Source organism: Martes martes, assembly GCF_963455335.1.
Source record: "Martes martes genome assembly, chromosome: 4".
Taxonomy (NCBI): domain Eukaryota; kingdom Metazoa; phylum Chordata; class Mammalia; order Carnivora; family Mustelidae; genus Martes; species Martes martes.
This window is the reverse complement of record NC_137891.1, coordinates 160,049,133-160,074,668: the sequence shown is the minus strand read 5'-3', so window position 1 is coordinate 160,074,668 and position 25,536 is coordinate 160,049,133. Positions and strand designations below refer to the sequence as shown.

Here is a 25,536-nt window from a genome sequence, read left to right as displayed (position 1 = left end):
AGGAGTGTAAGTGAACAAATTAATCTCAGATGGTGGTAAGTGTTATGAAGAAAAAACAATGTAACAGAAGATGACATTTGACCTGAGTCTGGTATGACAAGAAGGAATCAGGCATGTGAGGATCTAGGGCAGAGTGTTCCAGCAGAGGAGTCAGACAGTAGGTGTAAAGGCCCTACGAAAATAATGAGCTTGACTCGTTTAAGAAACAAAAAGAGGGCCAGAGAGACTCTGGCAGGGTGAATAGAGGAAATAATGGCACAAGAGGGTGTCAGAAAACAGATGGGGTCACACCATGCAGGGCTTTTTGGGTCATGATAAGAACAGGACCAATTTACTTCTGAGAAAGATCTCCCTGATGCTCTGTGGAGAATGGATTATGGGAAGGCAAATATGGAACAGAGACATCAGTTAGGATGTTGACTGTAGAAGTCCATGCAAGAGGTTGACAGTGGTGATTAACGTGATAACTGGGAAGGTACAAAGAAGTAGATAATACAAGATAGGTTTTGTAAGCAGACCTGAGAGATGGAACAGAGGGAGGGAAAGAATGGCTCAAGATAAATTTTAGGTCTTTGATCATTTACCAACCAGGGAAGATGAAAAGAGTTGGAGGTTTGAGAGGCAGATTGGGACTTGAGAATCTGTTCTGGCAGTATCTTGTGCTAAATGACTTTGATGGTAAAGATAACAAGTAGGTAGTCAAAGAAATGAGTCTGGAGTTCTACAGAAAGGTCAAGGGTAGAGATAATTTTGGTACTAATTAGCATAAAGACAGTATATAAATACAGGGGATTGACTGAAATCACTTGGGAGGAGATACACTATAGCATAAATAGAGTATATAAAATAGTAGAGGAGAGGGCCTAGAACTGAGCCCTGGAGCCCTTCACAATCTAGAGGCTGAAAAGTAGAAAAGGCCAGCCAAAGGAGACCGACAGGGCATAGTGAGTGGGACAGGAATTGAAAATCTAGAGAGTGTAATATCCCAGGAGCCTAGAGAACGTAGTGGTTCAAGAAGGAGGGAATCTTTTTATTAATTAAAAAAAAATTTTTTTGGAAGATTTTATTTATTCTTTTGAGAGGAGAGAGAGAGAGTATGAGCTAGGGGGAGAGTCAGAGGGAGGAGGAGAAGCAGACTCTCCTCTGAGCAGGGACCCAGACTCAGGGCTCGATCCCAGGACCCCTGAGATCATGACCCAAGCCCCGAAGGCAGATGCTTAACCAACTCAACCACAGGTGCCCCGAGGAAAGAGGGACTGATCACTTGTGCTGGAAGTTACAGAGACACTGTGTAAAACGAAGTCAGAGAAGGCTTTGTCAACATGGAGGTCAATGTGTTCTTGGTAAGAGCAGTACACTAGAACAGTGGTGACTGAAGAGCAATTGGAAAGGGTTGAGAAGCTAATGGGAGATAGAAATAGAGTGATTATAGATCTGTTTTCTTTCTTTTCTTTCTTCCTTCCTTCCTTCCGAAGTTTTACTATGTGTAGTAGGCAGAATGGCCCTCTGGTAACTCCATACCTTAATTTTGGAAACTATAAGTATGTTACATGGCAAAATAAATTGTACAGGTATAATTAAGGTTGAACTCTTAAAATAGGGAGATTATCATAAATTATTCAAGTGGGCCCAGTCTAATCACATGAAGAATTCTTACAAGCTGAGGACATTCTCCAGCTAGAAGCAGGGAGATGAGGCAGAAGGGGGAGATCAGAGTGATTCAAAGTGTGCAAAGAACTCAAACATCTGTTTTGACTTTGAAGATGAAAGGGGCCACAAGCCAGGGGATGTAAGAAGCCTCTACAAGCTAAGATTCTCAACCCTCAGGGCAAATGAACACACATATACATGTTCTCATTAATTTTCTCTTGAGGTCCTGGACTTCTGATGAAAATCAAGTTGGTGTTTTGTTTTTTGATTTTGTTTTGTTTTTTTAAATTGATAGTACTAGGCATTTCCTCTAGGGGAGGGAAGAAATGGCAGGAGTAGATAATTCAGGTCTCTTGATTCCTTATCCAATACTCTCTTCCCACTCACATGTGGGCATACACACACACACACACACACATACACACACTTCTTCTTTGGTATATTGGGTCTAAATCTACTCTACTGCCTTTTTTTTTTTTTTAACTTCCTAGCTGTTTCTTATCAATCAAACTTTTAACTGTTCCAAACTTTAATTTGCATGATGGCCTCATTAATCTAATAGTATTTTGGCTAAATACTACATTAACATAACTTCACATCTTGGGGGAATAGGAAGAGCTGTTCATTCTCTAATTACTTTCACTATTGTAAGTCTTCTCTCTCCAACTAGCTATATAATTTAACCAGAGCATACTTTTTTAGTGCTAGAGGCATCGCCACCCATTTCAAATCTGCAATAGCAGGCCTACTGGACCCATAGCAGAAGAACAGTATCATCTGTATTTCCTCCATGTTTTATATATTCTTTGAAATCTGTAATTAGTCCTTGGATTCTAGGCCTTGCTGATGCCTGATTCATACACTTGGCTTGCTTTCTGACCTACCCTTCAATACAGCTTTGGTGACTGGCCTAGAGTTCTTAGGGTCTGATTTTGACCTGTATTTTGTTTTCAGTTGTACAACTCTCTTGGTTATGTTGATATCCCAAAAGGTTCCTATGGCCAAAGTTACATGGCATGTATCCTAGCACCCTGAATTTTGCCAAACACATATTAGTAGTTCATTAAAATGTATCAAATTGGTGGTGATGGGGAGGAAGAGAAGGTGTATACATTAAAGTGAAGGTTGCCCAGCCTCTCAGCAATAGGACAATGTGTAAAGTCAGTGTGTGAATCAGTAAAAAACTGGTCCAGAAACTGGAAAACTAATCACAAACACTTGCCTGAGGAATAAGACTCAAGGAATGAAAGCCTATAGCTGTTTCCATGGAAACATGTGATGGCTCTCTTTAGTATTATATAACCAACACATTAAATAAAGCCAAATATATTGGAGAAAAAGACCAAGAGAACTGGGATCTAAGGAAAACTATTACATAAGGCCACTATTCTAGAAGACCCCAAACCAAAAGATGAAAAGAAATCAGGGAAGGAAGGAATAAAATAAATCCCCAGCATTCACATTCCAATGAACTGTGGGACAGTATAAAGAACAGTGGCCCAGGACACAGCAAACATAATTCTGAAACTAATGTGTTCTACCATTTTGGCAAATTTCAATGTGCTCTATTTTTATGGTTTGCTATTCCTTTAATGTCTCTCTTCAGGATAAGGGAAGGGTACTATTCTACATAAGCATAATAAACTTGTCACACTGAGTTATAAGTAGTTCTATATCCCCGCCAAAATAGTGAGAAGAAACTATAGAAAATGCAAGAAGAGACAGATTAACACTAATAATAAAATACTTTAACACGCCATTTTCAGAACAAGACAAGTCGAGGGGACAAAATATAGGGGATAAAGAAGATGTAAACAGCACAATCATCTGAAAATCTATTAAGCATTTGGAGCATATGTCCATAGCTAAGCTCCTGATTTCCCCACCTCTTGCCTTCAAACTGTTCCTCTCAGTTTTTTCCACCCCATTCCATCTTCTCAAGTGGCTCAGGCTAAAACCTTTGCCATTATCCTCGACTCCTCTCTCCTTCTCATATTCCATGTCCCATCAGCAGCAAATCCCATCAGCCTTAACTTCAAAATATGTCCAAATTTAGGCCATTGCTCAACACTCCCTCTCCTATTTCCTCAGTCTAAGTCATCATCACCTCTAACCTGGGTTATTGCAATAGTCTGTCCCCGCCCCTCTTTAAAACATATCTCAGGTATCAGCATCCCTGTGCTCAAAACCTCCAGTAGCTTCCTATCTTGCCCAGATTTAAAGCCAAGTCCTTATGTAGACCTACTGAACCCATGACCTGATTCCTCATTACTTCTCTGACCTAATTTCCTACCACCCTCCCTCAATTACTCTACTCTAAGCTAGAGATTTGCAAACTGTTTGGTCTTGGGACCCCTTAACATGCTTAAAATTTTGGAGGATTGCAAAAAACTTTTGCTTATGTGGGTTATATCTATCATACTGGAAATTAAAACCGAGACATTCTAAACATATTAATTTTAACTTAACAAAACACATGTTTACACAATATATTTTTATGAAAATTAATGTCTTCCAAAAGAAAAGAATTTAGTGAGAATGGCATCGTTTTACATTTCTGAAAATCTCTTTATTTATTTTTTATTTTTTTTAAAAGATTTTATTTATTTATTTGACAGAGAGACATCACAAGTAGGCAGAGAGAGAGAGAGGGGAGGAAGCAGGCTCCCTGCCAAGCAGAGACCCTGATGCGGGACTCGATCCCAGGACCTGAGATCATGACCTGAGCTGAAGGCAGAGGCTTAACCCACTGAGCCACCCAGGTACCCTGAAAATCTCTTTAAAGTCTAACCAAATATGGAAGACAGCTGTATTCTCCACTTCTGCATTCATTTGTTGCTGTGTATCCTTTAGGCTGAAGTATGTGTAGTATATGAAAAAAATATAGATTCACAGAGATATGTAGTTGGAAAGGGGAAGTGAGTTTTTTATATTTTTATTTTTTTAGAATTTTCAGTTAATTGTGGATATTCTCCTTTAATATTATACCAAAACACAACAAGTGGTAGTTTCTTAAATGTTAGTTGAAACATGGAATCTGAAACCTTACTGGTGAATTTTTCATATTCTGGTAATGTTAAAATCCACTGGTCAACCTTATACTTTGAATGGGTCTTCCATCTGAAGTATGCATGCATGATTTTGTAACGTCATGCATTGGTCATTTGGAAAATATTGTTTCACTGAATTATGCAGATTTCCCAATGTTGGCACATTTATTATGCAAATATAAAAAATTCACAATACTTGACATCATCATAATTCTTTTTTTTTAAAAAGATTTTTTTTATTTATTTGAGAGAAAGAGAATGAGAGAGAGAGAGAGAGCGAGCGAGCATGAGAAGGGGGAAGGTCAGAAGGAGAAGTAGACTCCCTGTCGAGCAGGGAGCCTGATGGGGGACTCGATCCCGGGACTCCAGGATCATGACCTGAGCCAAAGGTAGTCACTTAACCAACTGAGCCACCCGGGCACCCCATCATTCTAATTCTCTCAGAAAAATCTGTATTAAGTATTGGGATGGTGTCAAGATCATGGTGGCAGACACAGGTTTTCCAAAATTTAAATTTACACTTGAAAGCTTGAGTTTTATCACTGTCAACAAATGCTATTTAGTCATCTGAAGTGGCAGGCTCCCTTAGTTCATTTTTGAGAAAATGTCTGCCAAATACCAAATCTGAATAACCACAGTTTGCCTGTTAGTCATTCTTTCAAGGAAAAAAAGTGCTTCATAAAAGGAGTAAATAATTCAGCTGACAGCTCAATTTTGCAAGTGCTTTTCCTAGAGGCAAACAAGTACTCTGGTGTGCAGTGCATCTGCTTTCTTCACACTTCCCCTTTCCCCATACAGAATATTAAAAAGATATGTCCTCACAGACTGGAACCTGATAAAATAAATTTTACTGCTTCATCGAGAACACTCTTAGTGAGCCTGGCTTCTCTGCCCTGCCCCCATGGGGGACCATTGCCATGATTTGTGCCAAGGTGCAGGCAGTTGTACTCTCACTCACCATTGTGTTTGCACTGTCAATGCAAATATCAACCCAGTAACAAGGGCAAAAAAATGTCAGTATTACTATGAAAATACTTCTGACCTCAGATCCCATTAAAGCATCTTGGGGATGCTAAGGCCCCAAGGACCACAGTTTGAGAACTGTGGCACTAAACACTCTATTGCTTTTCTGCACTTAATTTTGCAGCTCCCTTGGCCTGGAAAGAATTTCTTTTGCACAGTTATCCATAAGGCACCTTTCAGTGAGGTTTTCCCTGATCATCCTATATAAAATAATACCTCCACTCGCCCCTTGCCTCTCCCTGTCCTCCAGCCCCCTTGCACACTCGATTTCCCTCCTTCCCTTTTCTCAAACTTTGTACAGGGAAATTATAACTTGCTATTTATTTTCCATCTTCCCCAAGCACAGAAATTTCTAAGGGCAATGCTGTTATTGCTACCTCCTAGAATCATCTTTATACTTGGCAGGTGCTTAGTAAATCTTAGTTGAGCAATTAATGTAACTCACATCCAGCATTTGATTCTAGGATTTTGGCTTGCTTAGATTGCTTTTTCAGTAGTTCATATCTTATTTCCCTAGCAGAATACAAACTCCAAGAACAGAGGATTCCATGTAGTCCCCAAAGCTTCTGGCACTTGTCTTTGACATGCTATGTATATTCTCTTCCCTCGGGAATATCTGTAGTCCCATAGTCAACTCTGGGTATAGCCAGTACACATGTGGAATGGCAGAAAATTTGGCAAAAATTTTACCTATTTCTGATTTGCAACAATTTCTATTGTGGAAACACTGTAATTGGTATATAGCAATGATGACCTCAGCTCACTGGCTCTGTGTTTCCTACTCTGAAACATGTGGGAAGCAGGAAAAAACTGCCATTCTGATGCTGTTTTCAAGCAGAAGGTTCTTGGTTTAACATGCAAAGGTTTATTTTTAAAATGAGCACACTTGACTCTGCAGCCAAGATCCTTAAACATAGTTTAATTCTTTGATTTAATCTCGTATTTCTGGGAAGCTGACTTAAGGATATGTTCTGCAACACTGAAAAAAATGCTTATATGTTTATCAAAGCATTATTATAAAAGAAAAATTAGACCATCAAACTAGGGGAATAATTAAGCAAACAGCTGCATATCCATTCAAATTATGTAATCATTAAAAATGATGGCTATAGGGGCGCCTGGGTGGCTCAGTCATTAAGTGTCTGCCTTTGGCTCAGGTCATGATCCCAGCATCCTTGGGATCGTGTCCTGCATCAGGCTCTCTGCTCAGCGGAAAGCCTGCTTCCCCTCCCCACCCCTCTCTGCTTGTGTTCCCTTTCTTACTGTGTATCTCTCTGTCAAATAAATAAAATCTTAAAAAAAAAAATGATGGCTATAAAGATTGTGTAATAACAGAACCAGGCAGATGACGTGTTAAGTGAAAAGCTCTAAAATCTAATATTCAAACGTGATTTACTGTATTTCAAAAAATTATTTATAAAGAATAAAAATCAGAATAAAATATACAAGTTGTTAACAATGGGAAAAGAGAGGAGGAAGATGGGAAGCTCAGATGAGCAGACCAGGTTCAATAACAAACACAATTATGTGAACAAACAGGCACTAACCTATTATGCCTTATTCTAATTCCTAACTGGATGATTTACCCAAAACTGAGTCTTAGAGTATCGAGAGCTGGGAGGGAGTTTACATATCATGTAGTTTAATCTTTTTTTTTTTTTAAAGAAGGAGAAACTAAAGATTATAGAGAAAAAATACTTGCTTAAAATCTCCCAGGAAGTTAATGGCAACACTGGAGTGGAACCAGGGACACGTGAACACGATGTGTGATTTTGAGGAAGTCACTTCTTCACTTCTTTGCACTGTGGTTTCCTCATTTGTAAAACAGACAGTAGTACTCACCTAAGGGGCTACTATCAAGGTAACATGAAATGGGACCACTACAGCGCTGGAGACATTGTATTCCATAAACATTAGCCTCTTTCCTTTCTGATTCTAGTGAACCGTTTGTCATTAGGTTGCTCCACAGGGGGTAGAGGGGCAGAGCAGGTTGAGGAGGGCTGTACAGAGAAAGGAAAAGAGGAAAGCATCCAAGGGGCACCTCTGGCGGAATGGTATTTGTGGTCCTGATGGTTGTGGGACCCTGCATCACTGGTATAGCAGAAGATACAGCCATTGGGAGTCCCGTCCTGAGACCAAAGTGGGCCCACTCAAGGCTGAAGAGGCTGAGATGGGCCTGTGTCCTGTCTCCCTCTTCCCTGCTTTTTGTGCTCATTCCCCTTATGCTGATAATTAGCATGAAACCATTCTAATGCTTTCTAATTCACAGAGTAATTTGGGCAGTCTCTGGGACCAGCTGCTTTCGGGGATGCACATATTAGCTGCAATTTCCACCATTTTAACCTGGTTCAAAGAAATGCCATCTTCACATGTTAGGGTTTTTTTTTGTTGTTGTTGTTTTTAAAGATTTTATTTATTTATTTGACAGAGAGAGAGAGATCACAGGTAGGCAGAGCGGCAGACAGAGAGCAGGGGGTGGGGGAGGGGAAGCAGGCTTCCTGCTGAGCAGAGAGCTTGATGGGGGCTTCCTGCTGAGCAGAGAGCCCGATGCGGGGCTCGATCCCAGGACCCTGAGATCATGACCAGAACCGAAGGCAGAGGCTTAACCCACTGAGCCATCCAGGTGCCCCCACATGTTAGTTTTTAATCACTCTGGGAACCCTGAATTCTGCTCCAACTCTGGCAATGTGTAGAACGTCTAAGTACAGGAAAGGGCAAGTACACCTCACCTGAAACAACGGATGTACAGTTGTTATTTTAGTGTCTTTGAAATAAAAAGTATGTCTAGAAATCAAGTTAGCTTGTCAGGAGCTGGCTGAGAGTGCTGTGCCTTTAAGGTTAGGAGACATTGTATCTTTCATCACAAATTCATCTGAACAACTGGTCTTCTTGATTTGCAACTGTTGCCTGATTTCAGTTTCAGTTTTCTAGTTTTTCTATCTGCCTATGCTTAGATCTGGCATATTCTGCTGATAATATGGTCTACCTCAGCATTTATTCCATTTACTTAGTTTGACATCAAGTGCATGCTTTCCCAGCATCTAATCTTAGACTGCCTCTAGTTCTAAGATTCTGTAGCACTGAGAGAGTAAAGGAATGTGGCTCGAGAAGAGCATGGCTTTTCCCAGAGAAATTGTTCCCTGAATGTTTCAAATGCATTTCTTTCACTCCAATCCCACCTGACACTACCTTAAATCACGTTCTCATCATCTCTTGTCTTAATCACTGAAACAGCCAGCTTACTGGTTTCCCTGCTTCTTTCTCATGTGTTCCCATCATTATCTCCGTCCCTTACATGACAGGTCATAGAGAGCAGTCTACAGCACAAATAGAATCATGTCACTCCTTTGGTTAAAATCCTCCAATGGTCTCTTTTTATTTTCTGGGTCAAGCCCCTTGAGCAGGCCCTGCTTATCACCTTACCTCATTAGATTTTTGTTTTCTGACATACACCCTTCTTAGCTTGTGTCTTGTACATGTGAGTTCCCCTCAAATGCACCTCCCAAGAGCTTCTGTTGGTGGCTGTCAATTCTAGGTGTCCTTCAGCAAATGACACAAATCCCAAGAGGCCCTCTCCAACTTCCCTCTTTTCACTGATTCAATATGAATGATATGATTTTGAACTTCATTTATTTCTGGGTAACTCTTAAATATTTCATTCTATTTTTGACAACTATTTTACGAGTGCTTATGTAACATGTAACTTACAAGTATTTACGTAAGACACATAAACTGAAATTTTTCATATGGCCCATGAAAGACTCACCTTATTTATCATCATAGGGAAGACATATCATCATGTAGCTAGCCCAAATAAAACCCAACAAAGTGACTGACTCTTACTAGGCCTAAATGTCCTTGTTTATAAAATAACAGAATCAGGCTAGAATGACTAATAACTCACATTTTTTTAAGAGCTTCGTATGTGCCAGCCATCGTTCTAACATATGAGCTCATTTAACACCTTACAACAATGCTGTGAGTAGGAACTACTACTGTCTCCAATTTATAGATGGGGAAACTAAGGCTAAGAGAAGTTAAGTAACTTGTTCAAAGTCACAGACCAAGTAAATCTCTAAAAAAGGCCTATTATTTTGAAAGTTCGAGGAGAATTCCATGGTTCTAAAAAATACTCAAGTCTAAATTGAATGCAGAGACGCCTGGGTGGCTCAGTTAGACGTCTACCTTCAGCTCAGGTCATGATCCCAGGGTCCTGGGATTGAGTCCTGCATCAGGCTTCTTGCTGAGCAGAGAGCCTGCTTCTCCCTCTGACTGCCGCTTCCCCTGCCTGTGTGCATTTTCTCTCTCCAAAAAATAAATAAAATCTTAAAAAAAAAGAAAAAGAAAAAAATAAACTGAATGCAGAAGAAAGTCAAATCAGCAACAGTTGTTTCTACTTCATATTCTATTTATCTATATCTCATCCTCCCTAATGAAATTATATTCCCTGTTATACCTAGTATACGGGCCAAAACACAGTAGGAACCCAATAAATATTTTTGAATTACTGAATTTTCCATCACGTATTACACTAAAAGCCATTAACAAGTCAACAGACATTACTGGGAAAGATAAGATAAAGAAAATCCAATTACTCCTCAATGTTAATGTGGAAAATAAAATTAACGCTTGTTAAAGATTCCGATGGGGTTGGGGGTGAGCTCCTGCCAAGTTAATCAAGATGAGAATATTATTTTATTTGAGATTTGTTAACATAATTCTCAAAACAAAGATGCTCATAAATAAATGAAAGCAAAAAGAAGAGAAATTGTAAAACACTGTCATTAAAAAGTACAAGTACCCAGACAGTCACCATCAGCCCCTATCCAAACAGGATTCCATGTCATATAAAGCAGAAACAGGCTACCGGCAGTTATAGCAAGAGTGGGAAAAGGAAACAGAGAAACTTGCATGAACTCAAAATATCCTTGGGGGATCCTACCCAGTGTCCTTAGATTGCTTTCTCCTTCCCTTTTATTTCCATGAATGTTAAATTTCCTAAGAATATCTCAACTGGCATAGTTGACTGCATAACTATATAATATATACACGTGGCTCTACTCAAAAACAAATGACTTCCCTTGTGAGAGCTACTGTATTTCATTTTCTACGGCTGAACAGTTGGTCTACACTGGCCTGGAAAACGGCCTTCTCTTGTCCAGACGTACAGTAACTAGCTACTGATGCTTTGAAGGGTCCTAGCTCCACTCTTGTTCCCTCCCATTCTACCCTCAACACACACTTCAAACTCATCCCCACCCCAGCTGCTGGGGTGAAAAAGGGCCCTGGAGTTTCTGGTTGATTTCACCATGCATTTCCAAAATCACTGATGGAAACCTCTCACATGAGAACCATGGTTCACAGTTCTCAAATTACTTCAACATTCATTAACTCAATCTTATTCACAATCATCTCAGACTTGTTTACCTAATGGGTATCTTTAAAGTTCATCTGAGGCATACAGAAGTGTGGTATAGTAGAAAGAACATGGATTTTGAAGTTAGAAATCCATGGAACTAAGTTCTGGTCCTTGCAAATCATTTAACCCCTCTGAGCTATGGGTTATTATGAAGTTTAACTGAGATAAAGCTTGGGGACATGGATATGAGAAGCACTGCGCCTGAGATGACCGAGGGACTTAACAAATTTCACTTCTTCTTGCTGGTAAACTTTCTGAGGCTCAGTTTCTCCATATGTAAAACAAGGTTAAATGCAGTAGTTCCCCTTTATCCATGGGTTTTACTTTAAAAGCTACCCATGCAGTCTGGAAGCATGTACCGTCAGAAAGTCCACTAGCTAACACTACATCACAATGCCCACCTCGTTCCCCTCACTTTATCTCATTGTGTAGGCATTTTATCATCTCACATTATGACAAGCAGGGTGAGTACAGAACAATAACACACTTAGAGAGAGATACCACACTCATATAACTTTTATTACAGTACAGTGTTAAAATGATTCTATTTCATTACTAGTGACTGTTAATCTCTTACTGTGTTTTACATATAAATTAAACTTTATCATAGATATGTATGTAAAGGAAAAGCATTAAATACAGTGATCAGTATCACCTGAGGCTTCAGGCATCCACTGGGAGTCTTGGAACATACTCCTTGCGGACAAGGAGGGGACTACCGTACTATATAAATCCTGCAAGGGGAGGGGCTTTGGGGGATTTACCAAGATAATGTAGCAAAGTGCTGGCTGTACTGGGGACTTTGTATGGGGCACTGAAAAGGTTAAATTTTTTTTTAAACATTTTATTTATTTGACAGAGAGAGAGAGAGAGAGAGAGATCACAAGTAGGCAGAGAAGCAGGCAGAGAGAGGGGGAAGCAGACTCCCTGCTAAGCAGAGAGCCGGATACGGGGCTGGATCCCAGGACCCTGAGATCATGTCCTGAGCCGAAGGCAGAGGCTTAACCCACTGAGCCACCCAGGTGCCCCGTTAATTTTCTTTCTTATTAAAATGGTGCTCACTAAATATTCTTTCAAGCAACATTATAAAAAAGGTGGTTAGTTTAATGGAGTACTAAAATAGCAGATACACAAAAAGTTAAGCATTTTTGTGATCTACATTCTTTTCCATGGAAAGTTACAAATAAGACTGCTTTAAAGTATATTCTATTGGCCATGGGTACATGAGTGAATTCAGCTCTAAGGCCGGCTTCCATGTTTCTACACAGCTGATACTATATGATCCCTACTGGTTTGAATGAAGAAAAGTTCTCCTTGGGAAAGAAGTGGAATCCTTTTAACTGATGGAAACTTTTCCTGAGGAAAATACTTGGGTATATCACAACCTGGATAGTATGATAAAAAAGAATTGTAAAAGCACATTCCAAATCTTACCATCCTTATCCTTTAGTGGCAAAGAAAAAAAAAAAAAAAAAACCCTAACTACCAGAAAATCCCCTTCTGCAAGATGGCCATTGTGCCCTGAAAGTTTGCTTCAGCTTGTGCTGAGACTAGATAAGGAGTAACATTAAGCACTGACTATAGCCATTTTAAGAATATAAAAAGAAAGACAATGCAAGCCCTTATCTTCAAGAAGCTAGACAGTATAGTCCTCCTTTAAGGGAACTGAGAGTACCACTCCATTTTGCACTAGTCAGACCATCCCTGATGTGTGGAGTTGGCTCTGGGCACAACAATGTAAGCTGAAATGGGTTCAGAAGGAAGTCCAAGCTGATGAGGGGCTTAAAAACTATCCAATTTCAGAGATATCTGGAGAAAAAAGGCCTGGAGGAACAAGAGTATCAAGAGCTATCTGAAAAAGGCTTCAGGTGAAATAAGAAATAAAATTAGGACCAACAGATAGATATTGGGGAAAAGCAGATTTCAGTTCAAAATTTAAAAAAAAATGTTTTTAGTCATGAGAGCTATCACAAATAGAAAAGTTTCCTCTCTGGGAGGTTACAATTTCCCTGTATCTGGAAGAACTGAAGTAAGGGTTAGACACGTAGTTACAGGGGATGATCTCGAGTCCTGAATCAGGTGGAAGTTGAATTATGACTTCTGAATTCCCTCTAATCCTGTGATCCTAGGATTCTATGCCTTTTTACTTCCTGTAAGGGTGACTGTGAAGTCTTCACATATTGGGAAGATAAGCTCATGTTGGTGGCTACAAGTTTCTTCCAAATCTGATTTTCACTTGAAAGTTTAAATTTCTCATTTACAGCAAATGCTTACAGGTGGTCTTCCTTGAAGTGACCAGCTCACTTAATTTGGGAGAAAGAGTCTGCCAAATGCACAAGTTAGTTGTTCTTTATTAATTAAAGATGATGTTCCGTGAAAAAGTGGCTACTTGAGCTTGCAGTTCAAACAAGCCCACAAGTGCCTTTACCTGAGACAACCATTACACCTGGATATCTTAAAGCGGGAGAAACCGAACTCACAGAAGTTGCCAGAACACACACCGCTAAAGCTAGGATTTGAATGTAGATCTTTTGGTTTTTAAAGTTCATGGTCTTCCACTATTTAACCCTGGAACCAATAAACAAAACAAGAGTGTATCCCCAAAGAAAGGACAGAGGATAATGAACAAAACATGCCGAGCTGTAATAACGAAGGGCATCAGAGTCTTGGTGATTTCTAGGTTTCTCCAATGATCCTTAGTAAGGAGTCTTAGCTGCCCAAAAGAATTCATTATCAGATCTCTTCTCCCTCCAACAAAATGCACTATATGGAATTGGAAACTGATCTGTAAAATGTAAGTAAGTCCAGCTTGTGTGTGTGTGTGGGTATGTGTGTCTACATGACAGGACAGGAACAATGGACAAGAAAAAAGGAACAGGGGGAAACCCATTTGATTTATCAGTTTCCTAGACTGGGATCTTGTTTTCATTCACTGCAGTCTATCATTGGCCTTGGCATAGTTACTTAGAGGATGTGTTCTTCATTAGCTTTGCTCAACTTGGCTGGGTTCAGCTGTGTGCTGCCAGCTGGGTTGATGCCAAGGCTAAAACTCCACTCCTCTAAATTCAAATTCACTTAATAAAGCATGGGTTGCCTCTTGCTCTGATCTAGCTCAGTTAACACTTCTAGTTCTCCAGATCTAGCTCCTTCTCTCCCTCCTGACTCTAATTCCTACAGGATGGAGAGAAGACCTCTGCGACTATAACTTTTCGTGTTTTCTTGGGAAACTTTTGGGCTGATAAATCTATAGAGTGGGGAAAAAGAGAGGATAACAAAATCATGCACGGTGGGACCACAAGACAAATTTAAAAACCTTCTACTACTGACATTCAAAGGAGTGACTGACCTTAGCTGTGTAGGGCAGCAGGTAAACGGATTTGGGAGCAGTTTCTGTGAGTGGAGGGCTATGTGTTTTTGAGAAGATGACCTGCAAATGGGTCTGGTGAAACCCAGGGCCCTCCGGGATACAGTGTGAGAGTGCACTGTGCTGAAGCAGACGCCGCTCAGCCACACGGTCGCGCTAGCACATTCCAGCTGTTCTCAGTGTGAGACAATGAGTCCCAAGAGCTTATCGTCAAACTCCTGCCTTCTTGCCATTGCACCCTCAAAATCTTGTTTCTTCTTTGCTCTGTTTAAGAGTTTTCCAAGTTTTCCTCATCTCCTTCATATACGTGAATGTTTATGTTTTTCCTACTTAGTAAGGCATTAGTGAGATTATAACTATAATATATCCTCAAAAAAAATCTCTTTAATTGAGGGAGAGAATGTAATTAGAGAGAGTTCATATTACTGGTTTCCAGCATGGCTTTCCTAAAAACCACAGACACTGATTTAAAAGAGGGGCTTCTGCAAGCTGATGTGTACTGATGCTGGCACCCAGTAGGTGCTGTCATAAAAGCCAGAGAGAACTACATGGGTCTAAGAAATCTGAAGACAACAGCAGGTGTGGTCAAATCTATGAACTGCTTAAGTCACATCTCATTTTTTCCAGGAGTTTGAGGGACTCCAGCTGTTTCACTACATATGCCAGAACACTGCTACCATTCCCAGGCATCTGTGGCTGCTGAAGGCCAGGGAAGTGGGCAGGCCAAGGGGCAGCTCCAGGAAGCTGGAAGAGGGGCATGGGACAGGACATTTTTGTCCCTTAGGCAGATATAATGAGAATCAGAGGAAAAACCCAGATCCCTGCCTCCTAATCTAGTGTCACTCAAGTCATTTCCCCCTTTGCCTATTTCTATTTGTGTACTGTAAACATACAATCACGAGAAAGCCAGTTACGGGAGTACTGGTTCACTGCACAAACCTCATCTCCTAAGTATGTGTATCTTTTCTGACCAAAATAGAGCATTTAAATGCTTCTGTGCATAGCTCCCTTTTCTTGGGATGTCCAGGCATCTCAATTCAGATAGAACTAACATCCAGTGGGCATCTGCCATGTGCTGCTCGGTGCTGTGCGTGTGCATGTCCATTCTCCCATTTCAACCTGGAAAGTGGGCACTTCTCTATAACTTCCACTGAGCCTAGCATTACTGAGAGGAGGTCGCTCGACAAGTGTCAGACACATGGATGGATACAGGCCAGAGTCCAGTGTGAGTTGAGTACTAGGCCAAAGCTGGAATAATGAGAAATTATGTGTGCATGCATGTGAGTGTGTGTAGGGAGGAAATGGTATATTAAAGAAAGGCAAGGCCTGGAACTACGATATCTGAGAGGGTAAAAAGGAAAATAGCCAAAAAGCCAAGAGGCTGTCCTCATTAAAGGTACCAAAGAATTTGTTTCACTTATTAATCTGTGTGCCTGTACCTTTTCTGACATGGTTAGTGAATACACCTTCTCAGGGGACAAGCAGGGCATATTAGTTGCCAGAAGTTTCTAGAGAGAGGACATTCTCCTGTTTGCTGTGGCTTAGTAGCAAAAGAAGTTGGCCGGAAGGGTAGGTGGACAGCCGTACAAATGTTTCTGGAGATGAGTGCCCTTTGCCACTCTTACTTATTTTTTTTTAGAGAGACAGAGAGAGTGAGCAAGTGGGGGCAGGGAGGGAGAGAGGGAGAGAGAGAATCTTAAGCAGGTTCCACACCCAGTGCAGAGCCTGATATGGGGCTCCATCCCACAACCCTGAGATCATGACCTGAGCTGAAATCAAGAGCTGGTCGCTTAACTGACTGAGCTGCCCCTTGCCATTCTCACTTTTGGTCATAAAGTTTCCCAAATTTAAAAAACAGAACATTAGTTTAAATAGATTTTAGTCTGCTGTTAAAGTGAGAGTAATACTCTCACTTTTGTAATTAAGTGAATAGTAGCTTTATAGTTGATGAATAGAAATGGAATCAGAAAACATAGCATGACCTATTTTACTCGACAAATTATTACTGAGTCAAGTGCTGGGGATATAAAGATGAAATTATAAATTAGTTCCAAATAACGAGAACTCCAGGCAGTAATGAATCCTAACTTCCTAGACAAAACAAAAAGAAAAATTTTAGCTCTCTCACTAATGCTTATACTGAAAAACTAGTAATATTTTACATGTTGCAGGGGCAATTATTTGTTACATAAATAAAATAGGTGTTGAACTGTAAGAACTCATATTTTGGCTCTTTATTCAAAGAATATGCCCCCCCCAATCTTTTTGTCCTTTTTACCACAATGTCACTCCTTCAATTCTTTCACTGGAATATTATAACAGCTTGTTAATGGACATCTCTGCCTCCAGCTTCTGGAAGCCACCTGTCCTCTCACTGCTACCAGAATGATTCTTCTAGAACACAAATATGACCTGTAATCTCCCAATGAAAGCCCATTCAATGGCTCTCATTGCTTTTAGGACAAATACCTTGATCTTTAAAACAGTGTAAAAGAGGAGCTGTGTACTTCCTGTGTTACTTGCCCAGCCTTTCCTCTTTCTAGTCCTCTCTTTACACTCTGCAATCTAATTGTGTAAACATTTTTTAGGTCCTCAACAAATTGTTTTTTTATTTTTTAATTACCTTTTTTTTTACTTTTTTTTTTTTCTCCAGTCTTGGGCCTCCACTCCTTTCCCGCTGCTAGCTAGAATTTTCCCTCTATCTCCCCACTCTTCCAGTTTCAGCTCAGATGTCACCTCCTTTGGAAGCCTCTTCTGGCCTCTACCTTCCATCCTCCAAACTAGGTTGTAGGCCCTTCCATACTTTATTACTTAAAAGCTATAATTCTCTATTTGTCTGTATGCTCCTCAAAGTGTAAACTCTAAAGGGAGAAGCTCCATCAATCAGGCCACAGACCAGCACTCAGCTATGATCTGGAAGAGCTTGAATGAATGGATGGACGGCTGAAGAAAACCAGCCTATCAGCTGACCTACATCCTGTGACTTATAGTGTGGCCTGGGTTGTGTTATTCTTGCCTCTACCCTAGTTTTTCCCTGCATAGTTTAGGATTACAATTCAACCAACCCCTTTTCTGACCCAGAATCCTAAAGTGACTATAGTATTGTTTCCTACATAGTTTTACAAGAGGAAGACGCCATCTATGAAGTAAGGGAAATACTTTCAAATGTTTCACAGAAACATTTGGAAGAGACATTCTTCCAAATGTTCCAAAAAACCTCCAAAGTTTTGTTTTTAAGCATCAAATTCTTACTCTCTAGACCACACCTCAACCCCAGCAATGAGTCAGCTTTTGAAGTTTTCTCTTTGTATGATGCCACAGGTAGATAGGGTGGGACGAAAGGGCAGAAGAGGCCTGGCTGACCTTTTACTCAAGGGCAGCACCTCTCCTGGACTCCCATATCTGTATCAGCATACAGAGAACAGCCAGAACTGGTTTACAGTCTGTGAAGTCACAACAGACTGAAGTATAATCCAGATAACAATACAGTAATTTATAATAAAAATGTAAAGATGAAATAGCTTGTTCTCTTCCTACTGTAAAACTGCATAGGAAGATAACCTATAATCTAAAATGGACTTACCCAGCCTGAAATCAGGGCAAGGGGGAGTTAGGTGGATGGTTATGATGGTGAAAAGCCCAATTAAGCATTATTGTCATGCTGAGTGGACTGCACTCTTTATTACTTTTTAAAACTTAAAAAGTAAAGCTTGCCTTTATTTCAGTTTTATGTTAAGTCACACACATAAAAAAGCGATGAGTTGTTTTTTTTTTTAAAAGCTTTTATCTTTTATAACCAAGTACCCTGGATTAGTTGCAAGCTTGGTATTTGCTGCTTATGAGAGTTGGCTGGACCCCATGAGTTCAGGAGCTCTACTCCTTAGCTCTACTACTTCTTAGCAAAGGAGAAACACCAGCATGGAGGAGTCTGAGAGAGAGAGAGAGCCCTAGGCAGGTGGGGGGCACAGCAAGGTAGTAGGTGAGCTGGAATGGGAATCAAGCCAGAGACAGTCACAGGAGTCACTTGTTACCCATCCCCAAAAGCAGGAAGAGACAATATCACTGAGTGGGAGGGCCCTCAAGGGTCACCTGTTCAACCTCTCACATTAGGAATCACTTGCTCAAAGACATAAAACAAGTTTGTGGCCCAGTTGTGACAAGACCCCATTTCAAAGCTCTCATCGTATACAACATGGCTTCTTTCCTATTTCTTTCTTTCTTTTTTTTTTTTTTAAATTTTATTTATTTGACAGAGAGAAATCAGAGCTAGGCAGAGAGGCAGACAGAGAGAGGGGGAAGCAGGCTCCTGCTGAGCAGAGAGCCCGATGCGGGGCTCGATCCCAGGACCCTGAGATCATGACCTGAGCCGAAGGCAGAGGCTTAAACCACTGAGCCACCCAGGTGCCCCTTCTTTCCCATTTCATATCAGGATCCAGAAGCCAAAATCCAGGGTCCCAAATGAAGCTTTGAAGAAAGCCTGAAGAAGAATGGGGAGAGTACAGGGGAGACATGTGAAGGCAATATGGCTCGAAATGGCCCTGACAGCTGGCCCTCCTGGAAGATCTCCATGACTTCGCCCCCTAGACTCAGATATCAAGAAAACTAAGTCACTTAATCCTCTAGACTTCACTTTTCTCATAAATAAAATGTATCCGAGAATAATTATACCTAGTTCAGAGTTACCAGGAATATAAAATGAAATAAATGCACGTAAAAGAACATTAAATAAAATCGTTATTTTTCTTTTCCTACTCATTGTGAGCAAGGAAACTTATCCTACCAAGAAGGTAGGAAGGGAGGAGGAGACAGTATGATTAGAAAGAGAACAGGCTTACACAGAGAGAACATCTTGTTTTGAGAAATGAATTGAGTAACTGCATTTTTTCCACATTGGATCACTTGCTCCCTAGCCAGGACACTGATGTGGCTGACGTTCTGCTATTTCTGAGAGCTACACTACAGAAACTACTGAGGGTATGAGAAGGGGGGGCAAGGGAGTCACTGGAGGAGCCCTGGCTGCTGGAATGGTGGCCAAATGACCTGCTCTGGAAATGTCAACTGGAAGAAGGTCTCTCTCTACCTTCTGAGCCTGGTCCTTCTGGTCACCTTCTGTTATAAATCGAAGCTATCTACGGACATGCAGAAGGGCATGAAAAACAGCCAGCAAACACCTCTGGAAGAACCACAGAGTGAGTCATATTTCTTATCAGCAGGGTGCACAGTCAGAAAGGAACGCCCACCCCACGACTCCTGGGCACGAACTCCCAGCTCTCCTGGCTCTTGAGAAAGGCCTAACGGCTCTAAGAGATTTACCAATCCAAACAACACAATTCTCTAGGCAAGAAAGTGAGAAAATCAGCCTACTCACTGAACACAGCCGGGAGCACCGAGAGTTACCTTGTTCATCTCAAGTAAACAAAAATGACTCCACTACCACCTCCGCGGCACATCTCTTCCTACGGCCTCCCCAGAGATAACTGCCTCACAGGGCTTACAGCACGCGCAGCGATGGATTTCTCACAGTAACTGCCCGGCACTTGTTCCTTGAAGCAGAGAGGAGGAGCACTTTCCTGAGGCAGGAAGTGTGTCTCCCCGCTGCCCTGCCCCCATCTCAAGGGCTCTCCTCCTCAGTGCCAACCACCTCATCCCAACAACCCTTACCTCTTCCTTGTCAGTTACCCCGGCGCCACCCATTCTCCATAAGCAGCCCGAGTGATTTTTTTTAAAGAACAGCTTTATCAATAGGTACTTCACATACCATAAGATTCACCCTTTTAAAGAGCACAATTCAGTGTTTTTAGTAGATACACAGAATGGCAAACATCATCCCTATCTAATTTTAGAGCATCTTTATCATCCCTGCGCTCATCAAAGGCACGTCCCATTTCCCCTCTCCCCTAGGCCGCTGGCAACCACTACCTGACTTTTGTCTCTGTATTTCCACCTCTTCTGGACACCCCATACAGATGCAGTCATGCTGTGTGTGGTCTTTTGTGACTGGCTTGTTTTCTCTTAGAATAAGGTTTTTCAGGGTACATCTGTGGTGCAGCATATTTTGGGACTTCATTCCTTTTTAATGCCAAACTGTATTTCATATGGAGATACATTTTATTTGTCTGCTGGGCACATGGTGGACACATGGGCTACTTCAACTTTTTGGCTACTGTGAATAATGTTGCCATGAACATTCATGACAGTTTTGTGTGGAAAGGTTTTCTGTTCTCTTGGGTGTATACCCATGAGCGGTATTGCTAGGTCACAGGTAACTCCACGTTTAACATTTTGAGTAACTTCCAAACTGTTTCCAAAGAGGCTACACCATTTCACCACCTCACTAGCAATGTGAGCTCTAATTCCTCCACACTCTCACCAACACTTGTTACTGCCTTTTGATGATACACCCATGGGTGTGAATGGTATCTCCTTGTGGCTTCGATTTGCATTTCCTAATGACTAATGATGTACAGTATCTTTTCAAGTGCTTATTGGCCTTTCTCCTTTTTGGAGAAATGCCTATTCAAACTCTTTGCCCATTTTTTAACAGGGTCGTCTTTTTCATTGTTGAGTTGAATTCTGGATACAAGTGTCCAAGTGACTTTTTAAAAGTAAACCAGATCTTGTTACTCCCCTACAGAGTGCCCTCTAATGACTCCCCACTATGTTTAGAACAAAGTCCAAATTCTCACTCTGGCTTTTGGGGTCCTAGCAGGTTTTGCCACTTTCCTCCTTGCACAGTGCATTCCAGTAGAAGCAGGCTTCTCTCTGCCCCTGAAACACACGCTCATTCATGTCTCAGTCCCAGGACATGTATGTCCCTTCCCTACTTGGAATTCTCTTTCTTGTCATTCAATTTGGATGTCACCTTTCAGACAAACTTTTCTGAAAAGAAACTGTATCTAAAGAATCTCCCCTCTCCACCAAGAGGAACAAGGAAACTTTTGGGCATGATGGATATGTTCACTATCTCGACTATGGCTACGGTTTTCTGTACGTACATTATGTGTCAAAACTTTTCAAATGCATACTTTAAATATGTGCCATTTGTTTCATTTCAGTTACACTTCAATAAAGCTGTTAAGCAAAAACTCCCTTCACGATCACTCCTCCACTGCCACTGCTTCATCATACTTTATTCCTGAGGAGAAACTGAAAATCTGAAGCCACCTTGTTAATTTCTTGATTTCAGTGCTTATCAACCATCTCATCCCACTAGAACAGAAGTTTCAGGAGGGCAGAAATGATTTTCATCTTTGTAACTGCTGTATCCTCAGCTTAGCTCATGATTAAGTGCTCAATAAATATTGGGCGCCCTGAATGAGTGAAATTGACGGAGGTTTAGGAGAGACTGACAGACAACAGGAAGGGCGGCTTTCTATTCCCTCAGATTCACTAGTACTTTTAGACTTCAGGAATGAGATGCAGCTATCTCAAACTCTATTCCTGGGTGATGTCCAAAATCATCATCATTAGAAATATAATTTATTGTTCAACTGCTCTGTGGTACTCTTCCAGTATTTTATATATACTCTTCCACCGGGAGTGGTTATTTTTATAATAATAGCACAATCATAAGAATATGGCATAATATAATATACATTATATAGTAATTGTAACAAATACAGTAATAGCATATAATAACTATAATAATAGCAGCAGTAATAGAATAAAAACATTTGTTTAGCACTGGGTATTTAGCAGATACTAGGGAAGCATTTAACCCACGTCATCTCATTTATTCCTCACAATAACTTTATGAAGCAGGTGTTCTCTTACGGACGAGGAATCTGGGGTTTAGAAAGGTGAACTAACTGCCCAAAGCCACGTGGCTGGTAAAAAAAGGCAGAGCTGGGACTCAAACCTATGTCTGTCTCGCTGCAGAGCTCATGCTCTTCCCATTGCGCTACAGCGCGTCTCCACTGCTCTGGTGACACGGTGCTACTCTGGCTCACGTGCAAAGCCCCTGAGTCCCGAGACAGAGGTGCACCCCGACAGATACCCCTCAAACTCTGAAACAGGCCAGGAACCAAACTGACAGAGAGGAGAGGCTAGGTGCCTGAGGATAAACTAGGATATTTGGAGTGAGGAAATTTTACTTTATCCCAACCTCTGCATCTAGCTCTCTTTGACATTTAATTCTTGTTTCTGATTACTCTCAGGTAGACCTTGGTCTTCACCTCAGTCGCCTCCTAGTGTGGTTGAGTGAAGAGATGCTGCCCATGGGAGATAAGCAATGCCCCTTCCCGACTTGGGCCCTGAGTTCAAGAGCTCACAGATGAGCCTTTACCTTTTGTGCCAGGCGGCTGTAGGTTGTCTCCAGTCAAGGAGCACCAGCCCACAGGGAAGATGTCCCGGGAGTCGAAGCGGCACCAGTAGTCAAAGGCCCCTCGCCACCCGTCAAAGGTGACAAGCACCTCTGAGCCCCGCACCTCCCCAATAGTGGCTGGGCAAATGAAATGAGGGTTCTTCCTGTCCACAGCTTCTAGCTTCATTCCCATTTTGAAGAAGTTGTGGGAAGGTGATGGTGGTTCCTAGATGAGAAACAGAAATATGCAGACCTAGATGCAAAGACAGAGGCATCTGTGCACCAAAAGACCGCTACCAAATTTGGATGATGACAAAGTAACGGGCTGCTCTATAAGATTTAAATGGAAGATTTAGTCTTTGTTTTAAATGAATTTCAAAGGGTACCAAAGTATTACTTCTTAAGTCCTAACATTTTACCATTTTTGATTCAGACTTTTAAGAAATAAAGGTAACAGATAAATGTAAATCCCTTTCGCGCCCATTCCATGCTTTCGTATTCTACTATATATATACACATCCATTTGCATACTTTAAAATTTTATGTAAATGGTATCATACTGTACATATTCTACAATTTTGCATTAACATTGTGTTCTTGAAATTTACCTATGTTGATAACTCCAGCTCCAATCCATTTCAAGTGCTAATAGTATTCCATTATATGTGTATATCACTACTTACTCATTCCCCTTTGACAGACATTTATGATTGTTTCAAACTGTCCACTATTTCAAGAGTTTTAAAGACCATTCTTGTACCTGTTCCTTTGCACACATGTGGGAGGGTTACTTTTGGGGGTGTGTGCAAGAGTAGAATTTCTGGGTTATAGGAGAGATGTATGCATCTTATGCTTTATTAAATACTGTCAAATTGCCCTCCTAAGTGGTTGTAGCATTGCACACTCTCTCCAACAGTGTGGATTTGCAATGCAGTTGCAAGGATAAAGTTCCCAAAAAGTGCTGTACACTCTGTTCTTTCCCTGGCCTTACACTCTGATCCTGCACCAAAACACCATCCTATTAAATGGGTATCTGGTAGAAAAAGTCCCCTCGTTTGTCATTTTTTGGTATGGCTTTGGGTATTCTTTCTCCTTGATCTTTCACATGAATTTCGTATGATCTTTCATATGAAAGCTGATTTCATATAATCAGCTTTTCAAGTCCACAGAAAACCCCTATTTGGATTTTGACTGGAATCCCAATGAATTTATAGATTAATTTAGGAAGAAATATCCTTTATATAAATGATATTTAGCCTTCTCATCCATGAACATGATAGTATTTTCCATTTATTAAGCATTCTTTAATGTAGATTCCTTCTCTAATATGAATTTTTAAATTTTCTCTATAAATATCTCATGCTTACTAACACTTTTCTAGGCATATTTTAATTTCATTGCTATGGTAAGTGCTATCTTTTAAAATTTTATTTTCAAGCCACTTGTTGCTATTAAATAGAAAGGCAACTGATTTTTTAAACCTGATCAGTTAATTTAATACTGAGTAGCTTATGATGATTCATATGTCAATTTCCTTGAGTGCTTGATTTATCAATTACTAGAGACATGTACTGAAATATCTCATAGCAATTGTGGATTTTCCAATTTGTCCAAATTCTGTCAAATTTTGCTTTTATATCTGAGGCACTGTTTTTCAGGAGTGTGTACTCTTTTATTGGTAGATAGAGGGCTCTTTAGAATGTCTTTCAGCAGCAAAGTCTCCTTGCCCAATATCAGTATGATTAGCACTAGCTTCATTTTGATGAAGATTTGCCTAGTGTTGTCTTTGCTTTTCCTTACAATATTTTAGTGTCATATTTTAGCTGTGTCTCTTGTAAACAACATGTAGTCAAATTTAAAAACAATCTAACTGTATGTCTGAACTGATGAGTTCAAGCTCATTTTTGTGATAACTGGTGTATTTAAATTTATTTCAATTATCATATTGCCGACTTTCTATGTAACTTGATTTTTCCAGGTTCCTTTATCTCCTTTATAATTAATCGAATTTTCTTCCCTTTCCACTGCTCCATTGATTCAGATGTTAACCGTTTTCTTTATACTCTTCCAGTGGATCATTCCTGAAGATTATAACTGTACAGCTGACGTAATTAAATCTAAACTCATCTTTATGTATAGTCCCAAGCAATATAAGGACCTTAGACTGTTTTACTACTCCTGAGTTTGGTAATTTAGCTCCACGTTGTTATTATACTTAGTTTATATAGTTATAGGCACTGCTTGATTAGCTTTACGCTCATGTTAAACAATTTCCTCACCACTACTTCTTCCATTCTTACTTTCTGAATTCAGTTTTCTCCCTCCTGAAATATATTTTCAGCTGTTCTTTCAGTGTCTATATTAGTAACTACTTGTATAAATTGTTTGGAAATGTCTTGATTTTACATTCATTATGAAATAATAATATGGCTAGATATAAAATCATAAGTGGACAACAATTTTTTTCTCGATACTTGGAAGATAACTGTTCTATTGTTTTTTGGCTTGTACTGCTGCTGTCTGGAAATGTGCTGCAGGCCTACCTGTAATCCTTTGGAAGGTGTTCTGCGTGATTACTTGTTCAGATCTCTCCTTTGGACTTCAGTCATATCGTGATGTTTTAAGGTATGTATTCGTCTTTATTATACACTCTGGAAAATTCTGTTAATATTTTCCTGAATACCCTTATTCTCTGTTCTTTCTAATTAATCTTTCTGAAGTTCATGAT

General features: G+C 40.4%; 1 protein-coding gene across 8 annotated transcripts in view; it reads right to left on the bottom strand.

Annotated features, from left to right (window-relative positions):
* The window catches only part of SCMH1 (Scm polycomb group protein homolog 1), a 171,936-nt gene that overhangs the window by 54,132 nt on the left and 92,268 nt on the right, over positions 1-25,536 (bottom strand). For all 8 annotated transcript variants that reach the window (XM_080802756.1, XM_080802757.1, XM_080802758.1 and 5 more), the window contains one exon: positions 22,791-23,034. In XM_080802756.1, the coding sequence (XP_080658882.1) occupies positions 22,791-23,034 (244 nt within the window). The remainder of the gene's footprint in view (positions 1-22,790; positions 23,035-25,536) is intronic.